The 19,585-nt window shown below is 44.7% G+C and overlaps 1 protein-coding gene across 1 annotated transcript in view; it reads left to right on the plus strand.

Annotated features, from left to right (window-relative positions):
• Nucleotides 1-19,585, plus strand: part of LOC311327394 (transmembrane protein 163a-like) — a gene marked incomplete at its 3' end in the record, with an annotated part of 62,035 nt that overhangs the window by 14,805 nt on the left and 27,645 nt on the right. The window contains exons 3-4 of the mRNA XM_084460429.1: nt 18,501-18,544; nt 18,676-18,767. Coding sequence (XP_084316555.1) covers nt 18,501-18,544; nt 18,676-18,767 — 136 coding nt within the window. The remainder of the gene's footprint in view (nt 1-18,500; nt 18,545-18,675; nt 18,768-19,585) is intronic.

The following is a 19,585-nucleotide window of genomic DNA, read 5'->3' on the forward strand; positions in this document are numbered from 1 at the left end:
AGGAGGGAGGGAGGGAGGGAAGAGGGGAAAGACGGTTCATCTATACTATATGAAACATATTAGTGCACCACATCATTACACCAAACAGAGTAAGGAAGTGAAATCAAGTTTGAGGAGGATGGATACAAGATATATTCCAGCTGCTGCGCAGCACTGGGTCGGAGACGGGCGTTTTGAGGAGGAAGAGGACTTTTTAAAATATTATTTAAAAATCTTAAAAATCATGTGTCTGAAATTCAAACAATACAATGCCTCAGTAGACATTAGCAACTCACAACCATAGACACCAAGGGAAGGTCATTTTCTCGTTCAGCCAAGTGAGAAGCTGGCAGTATAACCTAAAAAAGTATAAATGTCACATCTATAAACTGTATTTCCACCATATGAATCCCGCATGGACATATTAGTAGGCCTACATACTGTGATGGGAATACGTTGTGGGACTCTGGACTGAACATGGATTCACTGATTGACTTGATTGGATTGAACACAGTTGGGACTGATCGAGATGTAAGCAGACTGACTGGATCAGATGAAGAGATGCAAACAAGATGAAGAAACAGCAGCAGCTAGAAAAATATTGTTAAAAATCATCACAGCACAATTGGCTGGAGTATGCGTTAACATTTTTATTCTGCATTTCCCTGGCCTTAACCCACAAGGTGCCTGCAAGCTCAAAGCATAATAGTTTCTGCTCACTTGGGCCTACATTTTGGTGGGTGGTTGCAAAGTGCGGCTGATTTGTTATGATTTGAAGATTTGAAAGTGTTCAACTTTAGGCGGTTGCTGTAGCGCCACCATCAGGACTATTGGTCCACAATGCCAGTTGAGGACTTCTGGCATATGTAGTTGATAAAAATGAAAGTATTTGCCAAAGCCCAGGTTCGCTCAAAAATAGGTTCAGTCAGATTTATTAAGAAAACAATACGATTGCAAACGGACCTCAAAGTAAAACACAGAGTGGTTCCAACAGAAGAAGTAAACATGAGCTCGCCGGATTCTCCTTATATCTGCCCAAAGCAAGGATGTGGATTTGATTGGCTGAGTTGTCTATACGTCATCGTAAGGTGACGGATATCACACAGTGGTCGGGGGATGAAAACTCACTTTGAATATGGACAAAGAAAACAAAAGGTCTGAGCCAGGACGGGAAGGACAGAAGGTGTGGCCCTTCTGACTTAAACAAAGAGAGGAGGAAGAGCGAGGTAGAGGAGGTGTTTACAATTACAAAAGAGAGAGAGAAACAAAAGGTTGAGGTGTTTACAATAGCAAAAGGCAGGGGACTGGATGAATAGGTATTGAAAGAAAAGATATGAATCTGAATAGTCTTGAGACTATGTGTAAAATTCCATGACACATACTGTAGGACTGGACCTGTGTGCAAAGCTTGGTGATTTTTCCTGCATGGGAAGTCAGACTTCCTAGGAAGAAGAAGAAGCTTCAGAATATTGGGAAATACAAGAGGAACCATCTGCCGATCCCCTAACATTACATACTAGTATTAAAGGAGTAGTAAAGGGAAAAATCATGTTTAGCCCTGTTTTAAGGTTACTTATGATCAGTGGCGATTTTAGCATGGCATTTCTGGAGGGGCAGTTCTATATTATGTCACCATCGCAAGAACTAAAGGTAGCCAATGAGTCTACGGTAGGTACATCAGAGCAGAGGCTACAACACACAAAGATAACGACACATTAACACACGCAGAGTAGGCTAATTAGACCCATAAGAGAGCGCATGCCCGGTCCAGGGTTCTGAAAGTGTGCACCCATCAGACCACATCACAGCCAAATAGTCTACTACAGTGAAGGCGCACTGTCCACATTAGTCCCCCTCACACATCGTCTCAAAAATGCACCGAAAAATGCCTGGGTTCAGTGAGTTCGCTGACTCGTCGTGACCACGCAAACCCATTTCGCACTTCCCACAGAGTTTAATACAAGTGCACTTTACCGATTCTCCTCGGTCTGTTTGTTGTGCTCCGCGATGGAACGGCGAAACGCATCATCTCGTTGTGCCTGGACGTTGAGCTGCCCCAGTAAACCCAGCTTCATGGCACAGCTCAGATGGGACGCAGAGCTTTCATGCTTCGCGGTTCTTTCTGACGGATGTTTAATGTCTTTGAATCCAGACGATGCCCAAACAGAGTCTCCACCAAAAAAGAATACAAGGGAAACAGAACAGCGCACTTTTCGAGGTGCTAGCAGTTAGCCACTTCTTTTTCTCAAACCATTCCTGTTTGAAGGTACGGGTTATAACCTTATCTCCAGCCTGAAGCAGCACCAATTCTTCTGGTCGTATGGCCCTAAACGTTTTATTTCCAGTTTCTCTTCAAGTTTCAATGTACTAAACCGCACATTCAACAAATAATCTACACTATTCATTGTTGCACCTGAAAACACTTTTAATTTCTACAAAACTTTAGCTAGCAGCATTGGCTAACGTAGATCGACATCGACAATGACCCAGTAGTTCAACTTTGATCAACGTTGTTTTATTATTCCCTGGCTAAACCTGTTGCCAGGTAGATTTCGTAGGGGAAGAGACTTTTCTGCCCCTCCACCCAATTAAATCTGCGTGATATTTTTTCACATTACTCCCGACCACGCTCACATTGTCGCTATAGCAACAGTAAGGGAGAACGCTTCGGTGCCCCTCTGCCGAGTCAGAGCAGTCTGTGACACACTCATACAAAGGGAATTACTGCAAAACAGCACTATACATAGTGTCAGTCAGGTTTATTTTATTTATACATGCTATTTTCACCACTGAATCACTATTTTGTATTAATTATAAAAATAGATTTTTCCGAAACACAGTTGTAGGCTAAGATGCATCTTGCACAACAGCGCCACCTGGTGGGGCACTGCCCCACCTGCCCCTAATGTAAAATCACCACTGCTTATGATCATATACAATGGCTCAGATCAAAACGTTGACAAAACTAGCACTTTTGAGATATTCTGATAATTGCTCTACCACCATTTAGGTCATACAATGGATGTGGGTGGGCACCGTGAAAAATCATTCAAAAACATGTTAAACTCTCGATGTCAAAGACAAGAAGCTCACCGAGGGTGTAATTGGTGTCCGTTGGTGTTCTGACATCAAATTCGCCGCAAAGTATGAATCCTGTAGGGTTTTATTGATCATGTTATGAAATCCATTGACTTGTATTGAAGGGACCGTTGTAGATCAATCCGCAGAGGGGATTCAGGAAGCGGAACTACTTACGGTAGCTATTGTTATTGTTATGAAAAAACTGTTTTTGATTTAGGGACAGTGAGGTGTCTGGCTATCATAAAGAGTTTGTTAAACTTCAGCCGAACTACGTGTGTGTATACTGTACACGGTTTTAACGCACGTCTGCTGGCCAATCAGAAAAGAGTATTAACCCAGGCCATGGTATAAATAGTATAAACTCAATATATATTCTAGTATTAACTCCAGGAGGGTGTATAGATACAGGATACATAGTATTTACTCAATATATACTAATATTAACTCCAGGAGAGTGTATACAGGATGTATAGTATTAGCTCAATATATACTACTGTAATATAATCTGTACTATAGATAATAACATTTCTGATACCACATCTTTTAACAAAATATAACGTTCGTAACAGTGCTTTTTTAGACTAATATTTCTGGCCTGGAACACAGGCCGAACCGCCTACCGGGATATGTCCGTTAGCTACGGTGCAGTCCACTAGGCCTCATGGCTAGCTAGCGAACCTAGTTTACTACAATAGTATTAACTCAGTATATACTAGTATTAACTCCAGGAGGGTGTACAGATACAGAATATATAGTATTAACGCAATATATACTAACTCCAGAAGCATCTATAGATACAGGAGATAAAGAATTAACTCCTGGAAGATCTATAGATACAAGACATATAGTATTAACTCCAGGAACTACAAGATATATGATATTAACTCCAGGATGATGTGTAGATACAGGATAGACCAGGGGTGTCAAACTCTGGCCCGCGGGCCATATTTGGCCCGCAGTGTAATTATATTTGGCCCGCGAGGCAATACCAAATGACAACTAGAGCTGGCCCGCCAGTATTATACAGCGCATTCACCGCTAATACTACAAATCCCATGATGCTCTGCTGTTGTTTTGGCACGTCAATCAAGACAGGACCCAGAAACGCCCTCTCTTCTGTGACAGTAGTCATAGCAATCTCATACTACAACTGTAACCGTGTTACCCCTTCTTAAAAATGGCGAAAAGAAAGGCAGAAAACAGAAGCTTTACGTTATGTAATGTCTCACTGTGATAGAGACACCTGTGTTGACCTAGCCGGCCGCTGTGTTTGCTCTGTTCCTGTTCATTCAATCCTGTCTGCCTTCTTGCCGGCCTGTCTGCCTGCCTGTCTGCCTGGCTGTCTGTCTGTCTGCCTGGCTGTCTGTCTGTCTGTCTGTGTGCCTGGCTGTAGGACAGTCAGGGTTTTACAAGCTTCTCTACTGAGCAGATGGAGCACCAACACTTGTGTCTGAGGGCGTATTCACCTATGTTAGTGCACACCATTGATGCACACCAAAAGCGAAAGTGTTAATTGCATATTCAATGTTAAAGCAAAACTTGTTTGGGTCCATATTAAAATTTTCATTTGTTCAATGTTGGCCCGCGACTTTGTTCAAGTTTTACATTTTGGCCCACTGTGTATTTGAGTTAGACACCCCTGGGGTAGACGCTTTTACTGAAGGAGACTGAGTAGCTGAGAAGGCCTTGGCTGCCTGTCTGTTTGCTTTGTTCGTGGTGCTGCCCATGTTCAAAACACAAGTTTATTCACCATCAGCAGTTTTGAAATCATGCTGACAAAGTCACAGCTTGGCAAACTATCATACTGTCTCCACAAACAAGATGGCGGGGTATTAGAGAGAAACTCTTGTGGATTGATGGCCCTGTATGACTGTAATAGCAGGCAGTGCTTTTGGTTTCGCTTTTGCAAGACTGAAAATAAGTTTTGAAGGCTTGCACAATGTTTTGATAGGTTGAAAATAACATTTGAATCTCTGAAAATGTTGTTTCGTATTTGAGTTTTCCTTTTTCACAGCTGCAACACTCCTTTTTCGACCATTCAAAGTCACTTTTTCAGAGATTTGGCCACACACCTGCGAGGTTGCGAGTCATGTCATTTTGGCAGCGTTCTTTCACAGACGGCTTATTTTAGATTTTGGAGACATTTGGTTTTGGTCCTTCATTTCTACAATGGGTACAGCTGATGTATACAGATCAGATCCAATGACCAAGGTACTTACCAATGGCATTATGTCACCTTCTTTCAAGTTTGAGTCGTGGCACAAGATAGGGCTCACCTCTTTCACCTCAAACGTTTGCTCTCTTTCTTGAACCATTAGCAATTGCCTTATAATAAGAATATAGTGGGGATACATGCGGGTCAGGAAGAACACAAACTTTTCTTGTACGCTGATGACATTCTGGTGGTTTCTAGTAACCCTGAAACAGCAGCATCAGAGATTAACAGAGAGATAGACTCTAAATTATGCCCTCCAGCCTTTAGAGATAAATGGCAGTTTAGATGGATGCCTTTGGGCCTGACATATCTGGGGATTAAGCTAACACCGGGTTTGAATAAGATAATGGAATCCAATGTATTTCCCATTATTCAAAATATTGACTCTCTATTACAGAATTGGACTAAGATGTATATATCGCTGATGGGTAGAATCAATTTGGTGAAAATGATTATAGCTCCTAAGATATATTGCGTACATGTTACCACTGTCACTTCCACATGTGTTGTTAAAGCGATACAACAGAATAATTGAAAGTTTTGGACAAACCAGAATTCTGGAGGTTCTTACAAATACTGCACTGTTTATTGGCCAATGTAAAATCTAAATTAAATCAACAAACTAGGATTCAGGAATTATTCCATGTAACATTGCATGGAAAGGGTGGTGCCTCAATATTTTATGAGCATTTTAGGGATGCGCACACACCGCGACTAGAAGGGCTTAAGATTAGTTGGGAAAAGGATATTGGGGAGGGGATCTCAAGTACTGATTGGAATAAACTTGTTGCGTCCTGGCATAAGTGTGAAATGTAATCACAACTTATTCATTATAAGATAATCAATAGAAGCTATTGGACCCCATGTTAATTGGCTAGACTGAAATTAAGGAACAGTGACATCTGCTGGAGATGTAATAAGGAGGTTGGGACCTTAATGCACTTATTGTACTATTGTGAGAAAACAGAACGCATGTGGAATAAGATAAACACACGTGGAATAACAACATTTTTGTTTTATTAAATAGGATTCTGAAGGTATTGCTGATTAAAACCCCAAAACGCTTTCTCTTGGGATTATTAGCAGAGGATATTAAAATGTCAAATCGTCAGAGGTTGTGGTTGCAACTGGCTATGACAACTGGCTGTAGGGTAACGTTAAGACACTGGAGGTCCTCCACCCCTTCCACCTATAATGAATGGTAGAAGCAATGTTTAAAATGGCAACATATGAACGAGTCACATATAGAGTTGCAGGTAGGGAGGACTTGTATAATGAAGTATGGGGATTGTTTGTGACTGATATTGAACGATCTAATGCTGGGGATGTTGAGGGAATTGGTCTGTAGGTAAGAATGCAGGCATGTTGACTGTGTTTTGTCCGTTGTGTTGTTGTGTTTTTTGTTGTTGTATGTTTCTATGTCTATAATTTAGTTTTGTTTTTTTATATCTATATATTTTTGGTTCGGTTCTCCCGGTGAATGTGTTGAACAGATTCCATGTTCACCGGGTCTGGTTTGTTTTGAGTGGGACTGTGTTTGGGGGGGGGTGTGTCAATGTGTAGCTTGTTTTTGGGGGCTTTTGTGTTGGGGGCTAAAAAGGGGAGAACAATTATGAGTTATTTGAAGATATATACATTATACGTTGTCATGTTTGTGACTAACTGTCAAAATATCAATAAAAAAAGAACAAATCCCAGATAAGAAACCATTCAGAAATGCCAGAATTGACTTCGTAAGTGGAGTTAAGAAGAAATTTCTTCTCAACTTTTTCTTAACTGCGTTCAGGAATGAGGTCCATTGGCTTTGACAGAGCTTGTCAGCACACCTCTCTTCCTTTTCATCCAGCTGATTTCCTCAAATATGACATCAACCCTCCTACAGCCCTTTTGTCTCGAAAGAGAACGGTCCCATGATCTCAGATGTTTATTTCCGTAGTTGAAGAATTTCTCATGCTGTAAGTCATGAAGAAAAATAGCGAAGGTTTCCACTGAAATTCATGAGAAACATTGGTAACTGACATTTCATACGCATAGATTTGACTCTGTGTAATGAGTTTCGCTCAGATTTCTTTCGTCTCCTGAAATAGCAGCAATATGGTAATAGCACGAATGCTGTTTCACAAGCTTGTTGTCTGCAAAGCTGGGTCCATCTGTCTGTCTGTCTGGAAGTGTGTGGTTGGTGACCCCGGAGCCAAGACTTTGGCTGGGAGAAGAGAAAGGGAGATTGAATTATCTGGAAGGTCTTTGGAGCACACCTGCCATCTGTTGTGTGGGATGTGTTCAGTGACATGTGTGGGTCTCTGAGGGGAGAGAGAGGGGGAGGGAGAGAGGGAGAGAGAGAGAGAGAGGGAGAGAGGCATGTCTGGAGACAGTTCTGACATATCCGACGCTGACAGAAAGAGTGATGGAGACGTGCGACGGGGGAGAGAGAGAGGAAAGATATTGTGATATTGGAAGTGTTCTCTTGTCAAGCCGGACATTATTTATATGAAGACAGAAATATAGAGACCACTGATAAAAAGAGAGAGATGGAGTGAGGCAGATATGTGATCAGACAGAGATGAATGGATTTAGATTAAACACTCCTTTCCTCCATCTATCCCTCCCTCCCTCCATCCATCCCTCCCTCAATCCCTCCCTTCCTCCATCCATCCCTCCCTCAATCCCTCCCTCCCTCCATCCATCCCTCCCTCCAGAGATGAATGGATTTAGATTAGACACTCCTTTCCAACCATCCCTCAATCCCTCCCTCCATCCATCCCTCCATCCATCCATCAGAGACACTTGAGCTGATTTGATTGAGACGAGGACTGGCTCCATCCTTCCATCCCTCAGACCATCCATCCCTCCCTCCAGAGATGAATGGAATTGGATTAAACACTCCTTTCCAACCATCCCTCCCTCCATCCATCCATCCCTCCCTCCCTCCCTCCCTCCCTCCCTCCCTCCCTCCCTCCCTCCCTCCATCCCTCCCTCCCTCCCTCCCTCCCTCCCTCCCTCCCTCCCTCCCTCCCTCCCTCCATCCCTCCCTCCCTCCATCCATCCCTCCCTCCCTCTCTCCATCCACCCATCCATCCATCCATCCACCCATCCCTCCCTCCCTCCCTCCCTCCCTCCCTCCCTCCCTCCCTCCCTCCCTCCCTCCCTCCAGCCATCCATCCCTCCCTCCCTCCCTCCCTCCCTCCCTCCCTCCCTCCCTCCCTCCCTCCCTCCATCCATCCATCCCTCCCTCCCTCCATCCATCCATCCATCCCTCCCTCCCTCCCTCCCTCCCTCCCTCCCTCCACCCATCCCTCCCTCCCTCCCTCCCTCCCTCCCTCCCTCCATCCATCCATCCCTCCCTCCATCCCTCCCTCCCTCCCTCCCTCCCTCCCTCCCTCCCTCCCTCCCTCCCTCCCTCCCTCCATCCACCCCTCCCTCCCTCCCTCCATCCACCCCTCCCTCCCTCCCTCCCTCCCTCCCTCCCTCCCTCCATCCATCCATCCATCTGGCTTAGAGACACTTGAGGTGATTTGATAGAGACGAGGACTGGCTCCATCCCTCCCTCCCTCCCTCCCTCCCTCCCTCCATCCCTCCCTCCCTCCCCCTCCCTCCCTCCCTCCCTCCCTCCCTCCCTCCCTCCCTGAGACGAGGACTGGCTCCATCCCTCCTTCACTGTCAATGAAAAGTCTAACAGCGCCCATACTGTCCCACGCAAACACAAACACAAACACGCATCCTTGCTCTGGGTGGCTGTTTCCAGTGTGTCTGGATGATCGGGGGTCACCTGTCACCTGTCCCTCCTCCAGGGCTCGGAGAGATGGGCGGGGCCATGCCACAGAGACCTGCCACGCCCCCTCTCACTGTCTGTGGCTGTGGAAGCTCACACCTGTGTTAGCCTATAGAATCACACACCTCTGTTAACCTATAGAATCACACACCTGTGTTATCCTATAGAATCACACACCTCTGTTAGTCTATAGAATCACACACCTGTGTTAGCCTATAGAATCACACACCTCTGTTAGCCTATAGAATCACACACCTGTGTTAACCTATAGAATCACACACCTCTGTTATCCTATAGAATCACACACCTGTGTTAGCCTATAGAATCACACACCTGTGTTATTCTATAGAATCACACACCTCTGTTAGCCTATAGAATCACACACCTCTGTTAGCCTATAGAATCACACACCTGTGTTATTCTATAGAATCACACACCTCTGTTAGCCTATAGAATCACACCTGTGTTAACCTATAGAATCACACACCTGTGTTAACCTATAGAATCACACACCTGTGTTAACCTATAGAATCACACACCTCTGTTATCCTATAGAATCACACACCTCTGTTATCCTATAGAATCACACACCTCTGTTAGCCTATAGAATCACACACCTCTGTTAACCTATAGAATCAGGTTCACATCAGGTATTTCGATCTCATTTCAACTGAATTATTGCAAAGCCTTCTGTAGAGAAATGAATGTGTTATTTTGTGATTTTCACATGTAAATCAAGCATTCTGGTGCATTCTGAGAATATAATAAAGGCAAAATGCAACATGTCCCTATTTACAAACACAAATGGGGTGGAAGAACTGAATTTTAACTTGATTTAATTGAAAAGGCAAATTTGCAACTGTTATGTTGAATATTATTGAACAGCTTTTTGACTAGAATGACTATGAATAACAAACCTGACCAAACAAGTTTCTGAAGTCAGACTGCACGTAACTCAAATACTTTTAAAACAAGCCTTACCACTAATTAAACGGATGTCACTTGGAAAACTGTTCCATGCCATCACAGCCCTGTAATAGTGTTTTTCAGAGTTTGTTCTAGGTAGTCATCTGCCCTCTGCTGGCCGCTCTGGTAGCATGCGTGTGTATTTGAACAATACAGTATTTTATTGTCTTAAACGTGAATTCAGGTGTCTGGGTGTGAATGAAATGAAGCAAATTGGCTGCCAAACTTTTCTCCACACAGTCATTTTAGTTTCACATGCATTTCAGCCACATTAGCCCCAGATGAGCAGCACAGTCGAGGCTTTTAGAGGCAGATGACCACCACACCCTGAGCAATAACCCAGATGACAGAGAACCAATGAGCAAACAATTTGATGATGGATGATGGAAGAAATGGTGCACATTTTCTCACCGCAGCTACTGCTACACCCATTCTACAAACAATATCAATATGGTCGGACCAAGACAGAGTACTGTCAAGCCAGAGTCCCAATAGCTTGATTTTCTTTACTTGTTGAATGACTTCACCCTCAATGACAAGACTTAGGATCTTGGGCTAGCTTATGCTTAGAGCCAAATATCATGGTAACCTTTTTTGATGTGTTCAGCACAAGTTTATTTACCTTAATCCTATTGTATATGATGCTAAGCTCCTTAGTCAAAACCTGGTTGAGCTCAAAACATGTGGGAGCGGCATAATGAAGAGTAGAATCCTCCGGGTACATCGTCAGGGATGCTTCCCTAATAGCTGATGGCAAATCATTTGTGAATATGGAATAAAGGAGCGGGCCAAGGCAGCTCCCCTGTGGGACACCGCAGTTTAAATCTACTGTTTGATAGAGTGAAATAATAGCATCTCTGTGACCTGGACGACAGGTAGCTCTATTTCCACATACATGAAAATGTAATTCCGTGTACTACTCTGTTCTTTAAAAAAAAATCATCCCCTACAGTATTTAAGTTATGGTGCTGAGGTGTGGTGAAACACCAACAATTTATATCTAACATTATTTCATTAAAGAGGGCATATGACTTTGGCATAGGAGGCTGGTGAGGAGAGGCTTGGGGCAGTCTGGTGAGGAGAGGCTTGGGGCAGTCTGGTGATGGAGAGAGCCTGGGACAGAGGCTGGTGATGGAGAGAGCCTGGGACAGAGTCTGGTGAGGAGAGGCTTGGGGCAGTCTGGTGATGGAGAGAGCCTGGGACAGAGGCTGGTGAGGAGAGGCTTGGGGCAGTCTGGTGAGGAGAGGCTTGGGGCAGGCTGGTGATGGAGAGAGCCTGGGACAGAGGCTGGTGAGGAGAGGCTTGGGGCAGTCTGGTGATGGAGAGAGCCTGGGACAGAGGCTGGTGAGGAGAGGCTTGGGGCAGTCTGGTGATGGAGAGAGCCTGGGACAGAGGCTGGTGGTTGTAGACTTTGCAGGATTGCCTGTGAATGACAAAATGGCAAAGCAGCACACCGCTCTGTCAAACTAGTGTAGAGTAAGGGTGCGTGTCCACCGGGGAGATGTATTTTAGAGCTGGCGCTGTTTTCTCGTTGTTTACATGGGTAATGAGCTCTAGGCCGCTATAGGGACGAGAGCTGTGTTCCAAGCGCTACAGCGCCATGAGCTCTAGGCTTTTTTTGCAGTTGAACAAAGTTTAACTTTTTGGCCTAGAGCGCAGGCTGTAAACGGCTGTTCTGACAATGACAACGGTCAGTTTTTGGCAAAACCGCAGAGACAGCGAACGTTAGCACTAGCTAACATTAGCTAGCTATCTTCACTTGGCTAGTTCATCTGCAGTCTGAAAAAACACAACACTCGTTGCTCACGTAGGTGTAAAACATCGGTAGCCTGGCCAGCTCTAAACTCCAGCTCTAGTGCGCTGTAGCCAGCTCTAAACCCCAGCTCTAGTGCACTCTAAACCTCAGCTCTAGTGTGCTCTACACAGCTCTAAACTCAGCTCTAGTGTGCTCTACTCAGCTCTAAACCCCAGCTCCAGCTCTAGTGCGCTCTATACAGCTCTAAACCCCAGCTCTAGTGCGCTCTAAACCTCAGCTCTAGTGTGCTCTACACAGCTCTAAACTCAGCTCTAGTGTGCTCTATACAGCTCTAAACCCCAGCTCTAGTGCGCTCTAGCCTGCTCTAAACCCCAGCTCTAGTGCGCTCTAAACCCCAGCTCTAGTGCGCTCTAAACCCCAGCTCTAGTGCGCTCTAAACCCCAGCTCTAGTGCGCTCTAGTGCGCTCTAAACCCCAGCTCTAGTGCGCTCTAGCCTGCTCTAAACTCCAGCTCTAGTGCGCTCTAGCCTGCTCTAAACTCCAGCTCTAGTGCGCTCTAGTGCGCTCTAAACCCCAGCTCTAGTGCGCTCTACTCAGCTCTAAACCCCAGCTCTAGCCTGCTCTAAACCCCAGCTCTAGTGCGCTCTAAACCCCAGCTCTAGTGCGCTCTACTCAGCTCTAAACCCCAGCTCTAGTGCGCTCTAGCCTGCTCTAAACCCCAGCTCTAGTGCGCTCTATACAGCTCTAAACCCCAGCTCTAGTGCGCTCTAAACCCCAGCTCTAGTGCGCTCTAAACCCCAGCTCTAGTGCGCTCTAAACTCCAGCTCTAGTGCGCTCTAAACCCCAGCTCTAGTGCGCTCTAAACCCCAGCTCTAGTGCGCTCTAAACTCCAGCTCTAGTGCGCTCTAAACCCCAGCTCTAGTGCGCTCTAGTGCGTTCTAAACTCCAGCTCTAGTGCGCTCTAAACCCCAGCTCTAGTGCGCTCTAAACCCCAGCTCTAGTGCGCTCTAAACTCCAGCTCTAGTGCGCTCTAGTGCGCTCTAAACCCCAGCTCTAGTGCGCTGTAGCCTGCTCTAAACCCCAGCTCTAGTGCGCTCTAGCCTGCTCTAAACTCCAGCTCTAGTGCGCTCTAAACCCCAGCTCTAGTGCGCTCTAAACCCCAGCTCTAGTGCGCTCTAAACCCCAGCTCTAGTGCGCTCTAGCCAGCTCTAAACCCCAGCTCTAGTGCGCTCTAAACCCCAGCTCTAGTGCGCTCTACACAGCTGCAAGCTTGGCGCTGTTCAGCTACATACAGCTCGTTGGTGGACACAGCCTAACGTCAGTCTAGTTTGCTGATTAGTTAGCTAGCATCCAAACATTTTTTAAATTGTTGGTCATTTCAGAAAGCCAACTAGTTGCTATTAATGCAAGTGAATCCTATCATGTTAGGTTTGGGAGCTAACTTTATAGCAGACGTAAAACCTTAGCTACTATATGCTGCACTAGCTAGCTAACAACGTCACCTGCTTGCTAGCCATCTATTTAGTAAGGATGGAGATCATAGCTAACAAAAATACTACACTATTACAACTAATCGTATACTAGCTAACGTGTTGCACTAACGTTAGCTAGCATAGCTTATGTTACTAGCTACCACTTGTTAAGCAAGCATCACCTGCTCATCCATTTATCAGATATGGAGATCATAATAAAGTACTAAATACAGTTTTTATGACAATAAGCTACACTAATCGTAGAAAATGTAGCTAACTAATACATTATTTTACAACAAGTACTATTTCATCATCATTGCTAAATAGTGAGACGGCATCAAGCAGCCTCAATTTACTGTGTTTAAGGGCACAACGAGACAACGCAGTCCAGCTTGGGGAAATATTATTTATTGAACGCTTATTGACTAGGGGTGATAATATCTTCAGCCCCATGAGATATTTTTGATTGGCTAAGGGTTATCGCCCTTTATTGACCAGCCGCCACTGCCTCAGTCTTTATTGCTTGATGGTGGTTAGGGTTTATTTCAAAAGGGGGGCTCCACAGAAAATGTTGCCTAGGGCCTCCAGAAGTCTAGAGCCGGCCCTGAATCTCAGGACCAGGCACTGTCTCTGAACCATTATCAAAATATGTTGACCTCTTTTTGAAAGATTTGATGAAAGACTTACCTGTCTACCTTGGAAACACAAAATAAGCTACAGTTTCCCAGAGAGAAACAGTTTTTACCTATTCTAGAGAGAAACGGCTATTACCTATGCCAGAAACAGCTATTACCTATTCCAAAAAGAAACAGCTATTACTTATTCCAAAAAGAAACAGCTATTACCTATCCCAGAGAGAAACAACACACAGTCCTCCTAATACATTTCTATTAGAACTGCTACACCTCATTCTGACTCGCAACTATTTGCAATATGAATCCAACTGGTACCTCCAACAAGCTGGGACTGCAATTGGGCCAGAAACAGCACCCGCTGTGGCCGGATCGGTTATGGGGAAATGGGAAGAAACTGTTATGGTAAATGGACTGCATTTATATAGTGCTTTTATCCAAAACGCTTTACAATGGCCTCTCATTCACCCATGGCGAATGGGTGACTACCCACACCAATGGCGGCAGGTGCCATGCAAGGTGCTAGTCTGCTCACTGGGAGCAATTTGGGGCTCAGTGTCTCGCCCGAGGACACTTCGACATGTCGTCAGGAGGAGCCGGGATTCGATCCACCGACCCTATGATCATTGGACGACCTGCTTTACCCCCTGAGCCACAGCCATTATGACTCCAATAACAACCCATATTACAGATAAAACTATAAGAATTGTACATTGATGACAGGAGGAATTGATGGTTTTGTGATATCTTCAAACAACGCACTGATAAAATCAATTATTTGGATCTAATCGTACAAAGACGAAACTGGAGCTATTGAAACCTCTATACCGAAAAGACATGGAAGACAATATTCTACTGTATATGACATGCTGCATGTAATCGCCCCGAACATCTACAGTGAATGTTTCTGAGGCGCAAACACAAGTGATTTTGATGACTTCACTCCAAAGAAAATCTCCACCCCATTTCTCATTCAGGAGAGCACCCATAATTAAAAACACAGCCATGTACAAAAACATGACTCAAAACAAGCCACATGGCTGACAACAACATGCATGTATAGCTGTGGTAACTGTGCCTGCTGCAACAATATAATACACACAATCATTCATCATCCTCTCACTGGGAGGAAAGGTCCTATTTGGGAATTCATAAACTGCAAGTCTTTTCTGTGATTGATGACATGTGTCTGTGGTCTAGCTTATGTTGGAAAAACCAGACCATGAACCTTGAACAATGAATGTCGGAGCACAAAACTGCAATTTGTTCAGGCAATATGGATTGCAATTGCAAAACATTATGATGATTATGATGAAGCAAATTGAGAAAGTTGGGATTGAGAAAGTCATGGTGTTTACAAGAGGAGATGATGTTCTGAAGAAACAGGCCCAGATAAATGTCCTGGATATACATTCAATACTAGGACACCAAATGGACTTAATGTAATGATGACTACAGCTTAAATTAATTTTAACTTCAGACTGTTTCCTCTAGATCCTTGACCATCTAGTGGTCTTAATAGTGATGGCAAGAAACGTGTTTTGTGAAGCATGTTGTGATTGGTCATTGTATTTAGAACCATGGGAGAAGAAAAGTGATTGGTTCCTAAATAATTGGGTCCAACTCCTAGCTGTGTACTCAATACAACAAACGCTCCGAAGAAGGCTCTGTGTGAAACATCCAAGTTTTTCTATTGTGAGCATTAAGCAAAATAAATTGGTAAAGATAGCATTTTAACCTCCTTGACTTTGAAATGTGCTACTTTTTTTTTTTTATAACTAATGATATTTGTACCCACAATGCACCTAATCCCAATACTAACCTATGAGAAACGTAACATTTACAACAGGCACCAACACCTCAAGCTCAGCACTCTGTGGATTTAAAAAGTAGACAGGCTCCAGAGTAGAATACACTTTTACTGAGACACCAAGCATAGTTTTTTATGTACAAAGCAAAATGTACTTGGCAATGGGAAAAATGTATTGTGGTGAGCGCCCCTTGGTGGTGGGCTCTGGTACATGTGTGACGGACGGAAGTACGGACGGAAGTCCAGGGGTCTAAAGTTCCTCCCATCTAATCTGGTGGGGGACAATGAAGGAATTATTCACTCAGAGGAGAATCGTTACCAAGTCAGTAAAAACGTTGTTAAGGACATCATTCACTTCTTACTGGCTGGCTGCACTTCCTGATGGAGCTGCAATCTATGTAGTTAGGGATATTTTAACGTAATCCCAGGTTGGCTACAGCCTAGTTGATGACAATCCAGTTGAGTTGGGTTAAATAAAAATAAAAAAGTTAGGGTGGAGTTTAGGGGCGACCTGTCCTCAACTCTTATGAAAGGGCAGCCGTCTCTCCCAAAATTTCCTGGAGCAGCTCGACCTCATGCTCAACTAGACTGTCAACGACTCTGTACCCAATTCTGCATTCTGAGATAACGTTGATATACAGTACCCCTAACTACTGTACAGCTGCAGCTCTGAGCAGACAGCATGTCTGAAAACCCTGTCCAGTAGGGTCCGTTTCAAAACACTACAACTGCCAAAGGCTGCTGGTGGGCTGGCCCTTCCCAATCTCAAACATTACTACTGGGCGGCCCAATTTAGACCCTTATCCGCATGGATTAATAATGATGTATCTACTAGGTGGCTCAATATGGAAAAATATTTATGTACACAGCTTCATTTGTCAGTCTTACCATTTTCTAGCTGTAGTATTGGAGAAGACTAGGTTTATGGTCCAGATTCACAATCCAAATATGGAGGGAGGTTCGGAGAGTTTGAGTTGGCTTCCTCTGCCTCTAGTCTACCTCAGTTGGTTTCATCAGAGACTTCGTGCTGTCCCAAGATTCTGTGTTCAAGGGATGGATGGCGAGAGGTCGAAATTTATTCACCAGCTTTTTCACTCCAGTCATCTTAAATCATTTGCTCAGCTCACAGAAGAGTTTGTTCTTAGCTATCAAATAAGACAATTCGTACAGAAACATAAAGACTGGGATATAATTTGAAACCCTTCTCCATTAGAACTATTGTAGATCGTTATTCAAAATAATGTTCCAATTAATAAACTAATCTCTAGACTATACCAATCCCTACTCTCAATGGACCCTAATGACTCTGTATATAAAACTGAAATGGGAAGCAGAAATCTACCAAGAGATCTCACACAGAAGAGTGTTTGTACTGAGGCCCACAAGGTGACAAATTGGCGTGAATACAAATGGAAGGTCATCAGCAGGTTTTTCAGGACCCCCAAAATAACAGCCAAGGCAGGTACAACCCCCCCCCCTAGTGAGTGCTGGAGGAAGTGCGGCGAACAGATAGGAAACCACACCCATATTTTTTGGTCATGCCCTAAATTGCGCAGTTTTTGGGATGAAGTTTACGCAGACATCAACAAAGTATTTGAAGTTGATATTCCGCAAGACTTCAAGACTGCCATCTTAGGTGTCATCCCAGAGGGCTTTGAGGGTAGAAAGAACATCTATCTCCTCCAGATTCTTTTTAACTGTGGCTAAGAAAATGATCAGGAGTTACCGGCTTCAGACCCTTGCCCCGACTCACCGTCAGTGGTTGTCTAAAGTGAAAGATGTCCATACTAGGATTACTCACTCCGTTAGCTTACAAAGTGAACAATTTATTAGAAAATGGGCACCAGCTGAGCGTATAGGTATGGGTAGTATTTGATTCCGGATAGGCTGTATTTATATGTATGTGTGTGTGTGTGTGTGTGTGTGTGTATGTATGTATGTAAATAAATATAGGTATGTGTGAGTATATGCATTTATGTGTATATATATATTTATTTATTTTTAAATTATCATTATTTTTATTATTTTTATTATTCATTTCACTCTTATGGTAACTAAGGGCGTTTGAGTGTTTATATACAGTATACAATACATATTTATTTATTATATGTACCTTTTTTCGTTTATTTTTGTCCCTTTTCCTTTCCTTTTTTGTCTTCTCCTGGTTCCTGTTTGTTGGTGTGTTAACTTCTCCTGGTTCCTGTTTGTTGGTGTGTTTACTTCTCCTGGTTCCTGTTTGTTGGTGTGTTTACTTCTCCTGGTTCCTGTTTGTTGGTGTGTTAACTTCTCCTGGTTCCTGTTTGTTGGTGTGTTAACTTCTCCTGGTTCCTGTTTGTTGGTGTGTTAACCTCTCCTGGTTCCTGTTTGTTGGTGTGTTAACCTCTCCTGGTTCCTGTTTGTTGGTGTGTTTACTTCTCCTGGTTCCTGTTTGTTGGTGTGTTTACTTCTCCTGGTTCCTGTTTGTTGGTGTGTTAACCTCTCCTGGTTCCTGTTTGTTGGTGTGTTAACCTCTCCTGGTTCCTGTTTGTTGGTGTGTTTACCTCTCCTGGTTCCTGTTTGTTGGTGTGTTAACTTCTCCTGGTTCCTGTTTGTTGGTGTGTTAACTTCTCCTGGTTCCTGTTTGTTGGTGTGTTAACCTCTCCTGGTTCCTGTTTGTTGGTGTGTTAACCTCTCCTGGTTCCTGTTTGTTGGTGTGTTAACTTCTCCTGGTTCCTGTTTGTTGGTGTGTTAACCTCTCCTGGTTCCTGTTTGTTGGTGTGTTAACTTCTCCTGGTTCCTGTTTGTTGGTGTGTTAACCTCTCCTGGTTCCTGTCTCTTCTAGCCGTGTCCGTCATGAGGCACAGCGCTTCGGCCTTCGGATTCGCCGTGAGTAACATTTTCACTCCAACACAGTTTGGGGGGGCGTTGGATCATTTGAGCGTTTTGCATTTCTTTCTTTCTTTTTTTTTGTACTGTATGTGAGCGTACTGTTGACCAGCTGTTGCTCCTCCTGGCAGTTTGACGCTACCCTGGACGTGCTGTCCTCCATCATCGTGCTGTGGCGCTATAGCAACGCGGCGGCGGTCCATTCGGCCCACCGGGAGTACATGTGAGTTCTGCACTTCCTGTGTCCCCCTCACAGCAGCGTCCAGCCAGACCCGCCCGGCCAGGGGAGCAGCTGATCTGACCCGGTTACTCACATAGACAGAGACCGCACGGTGTGTGAGTGCGTCGGTGTGTGTGTTTGTGTGTGTGTGTGTGTGTGTGTGTGTGTGTGTGAGCTCAGGGACAAGGCTTGGGTTTCCTGCTGTGTGCCGAGGTGCCATGGAGACGGACCAGGCGTCAGGTCCACAGAGGCCCGGCCGGCTCGGATGCCAGAGAGAGTTCTCAGACAGGGCTGGTTCTAGAGAGACCGTCTCCTCAGGCCTGGTTCTAGAGAGAGGTCTCAGACAGGGCTGGTTCTAGAGAGAGGTCTCCTCAGGCCTGGTTCTAGAGAGAGCATCTCCTCAGGCCTGGTTCTAGAGAGAGATCTCAGACAGGGCTGGTTCTAGAGAGAGCGTCTCCTCAGGGCTGGTTCTAGAGAGACCGTCTCCTCAGGGCTGGTTCTAGAGAGAGGTCTCAGACAGGCCTGGTTCTAGAGAGAGGTCTCAGACAGGGCTGGTTCTAGAGAGACCGTCTCCTCAGGCCTGGTTCTAGAGAGAGGTCTCAGACAGGCCTGGTTCTAGAGAGAGGTCTCAGACAGGGCTGGTTCTAGAGAGACCGTCTCCTCAGGCCTGGTTCTAGAGAGAGGTCTCAGACAGGCCTGGTTCTAGAGAGAGGTCTCAGACAGGGCTGGTTCTAGAGAGAGGTCTCAGACAGGGCTGGTTCTAGAGAGAGATCTCAGACAGGCCTGGTTCTAGAGAGAGATCTCAGACAGGCCTGGTTCTA

The sequence above is a fragment of the Borostomias antarcticus genome (genome assembly GCF_949987555.1).
Source record: "Borostomias antarcticus genome assembly, chromosome: 32".
In the NCBI taxonomy this organism is placed as follows: domain Eukaryota; kingdom Metazoa; phylum Chordata; class Actinopteri; order Stomiiformes; family Stomiidae; genus Borostomias; species Borostomias antarcticus.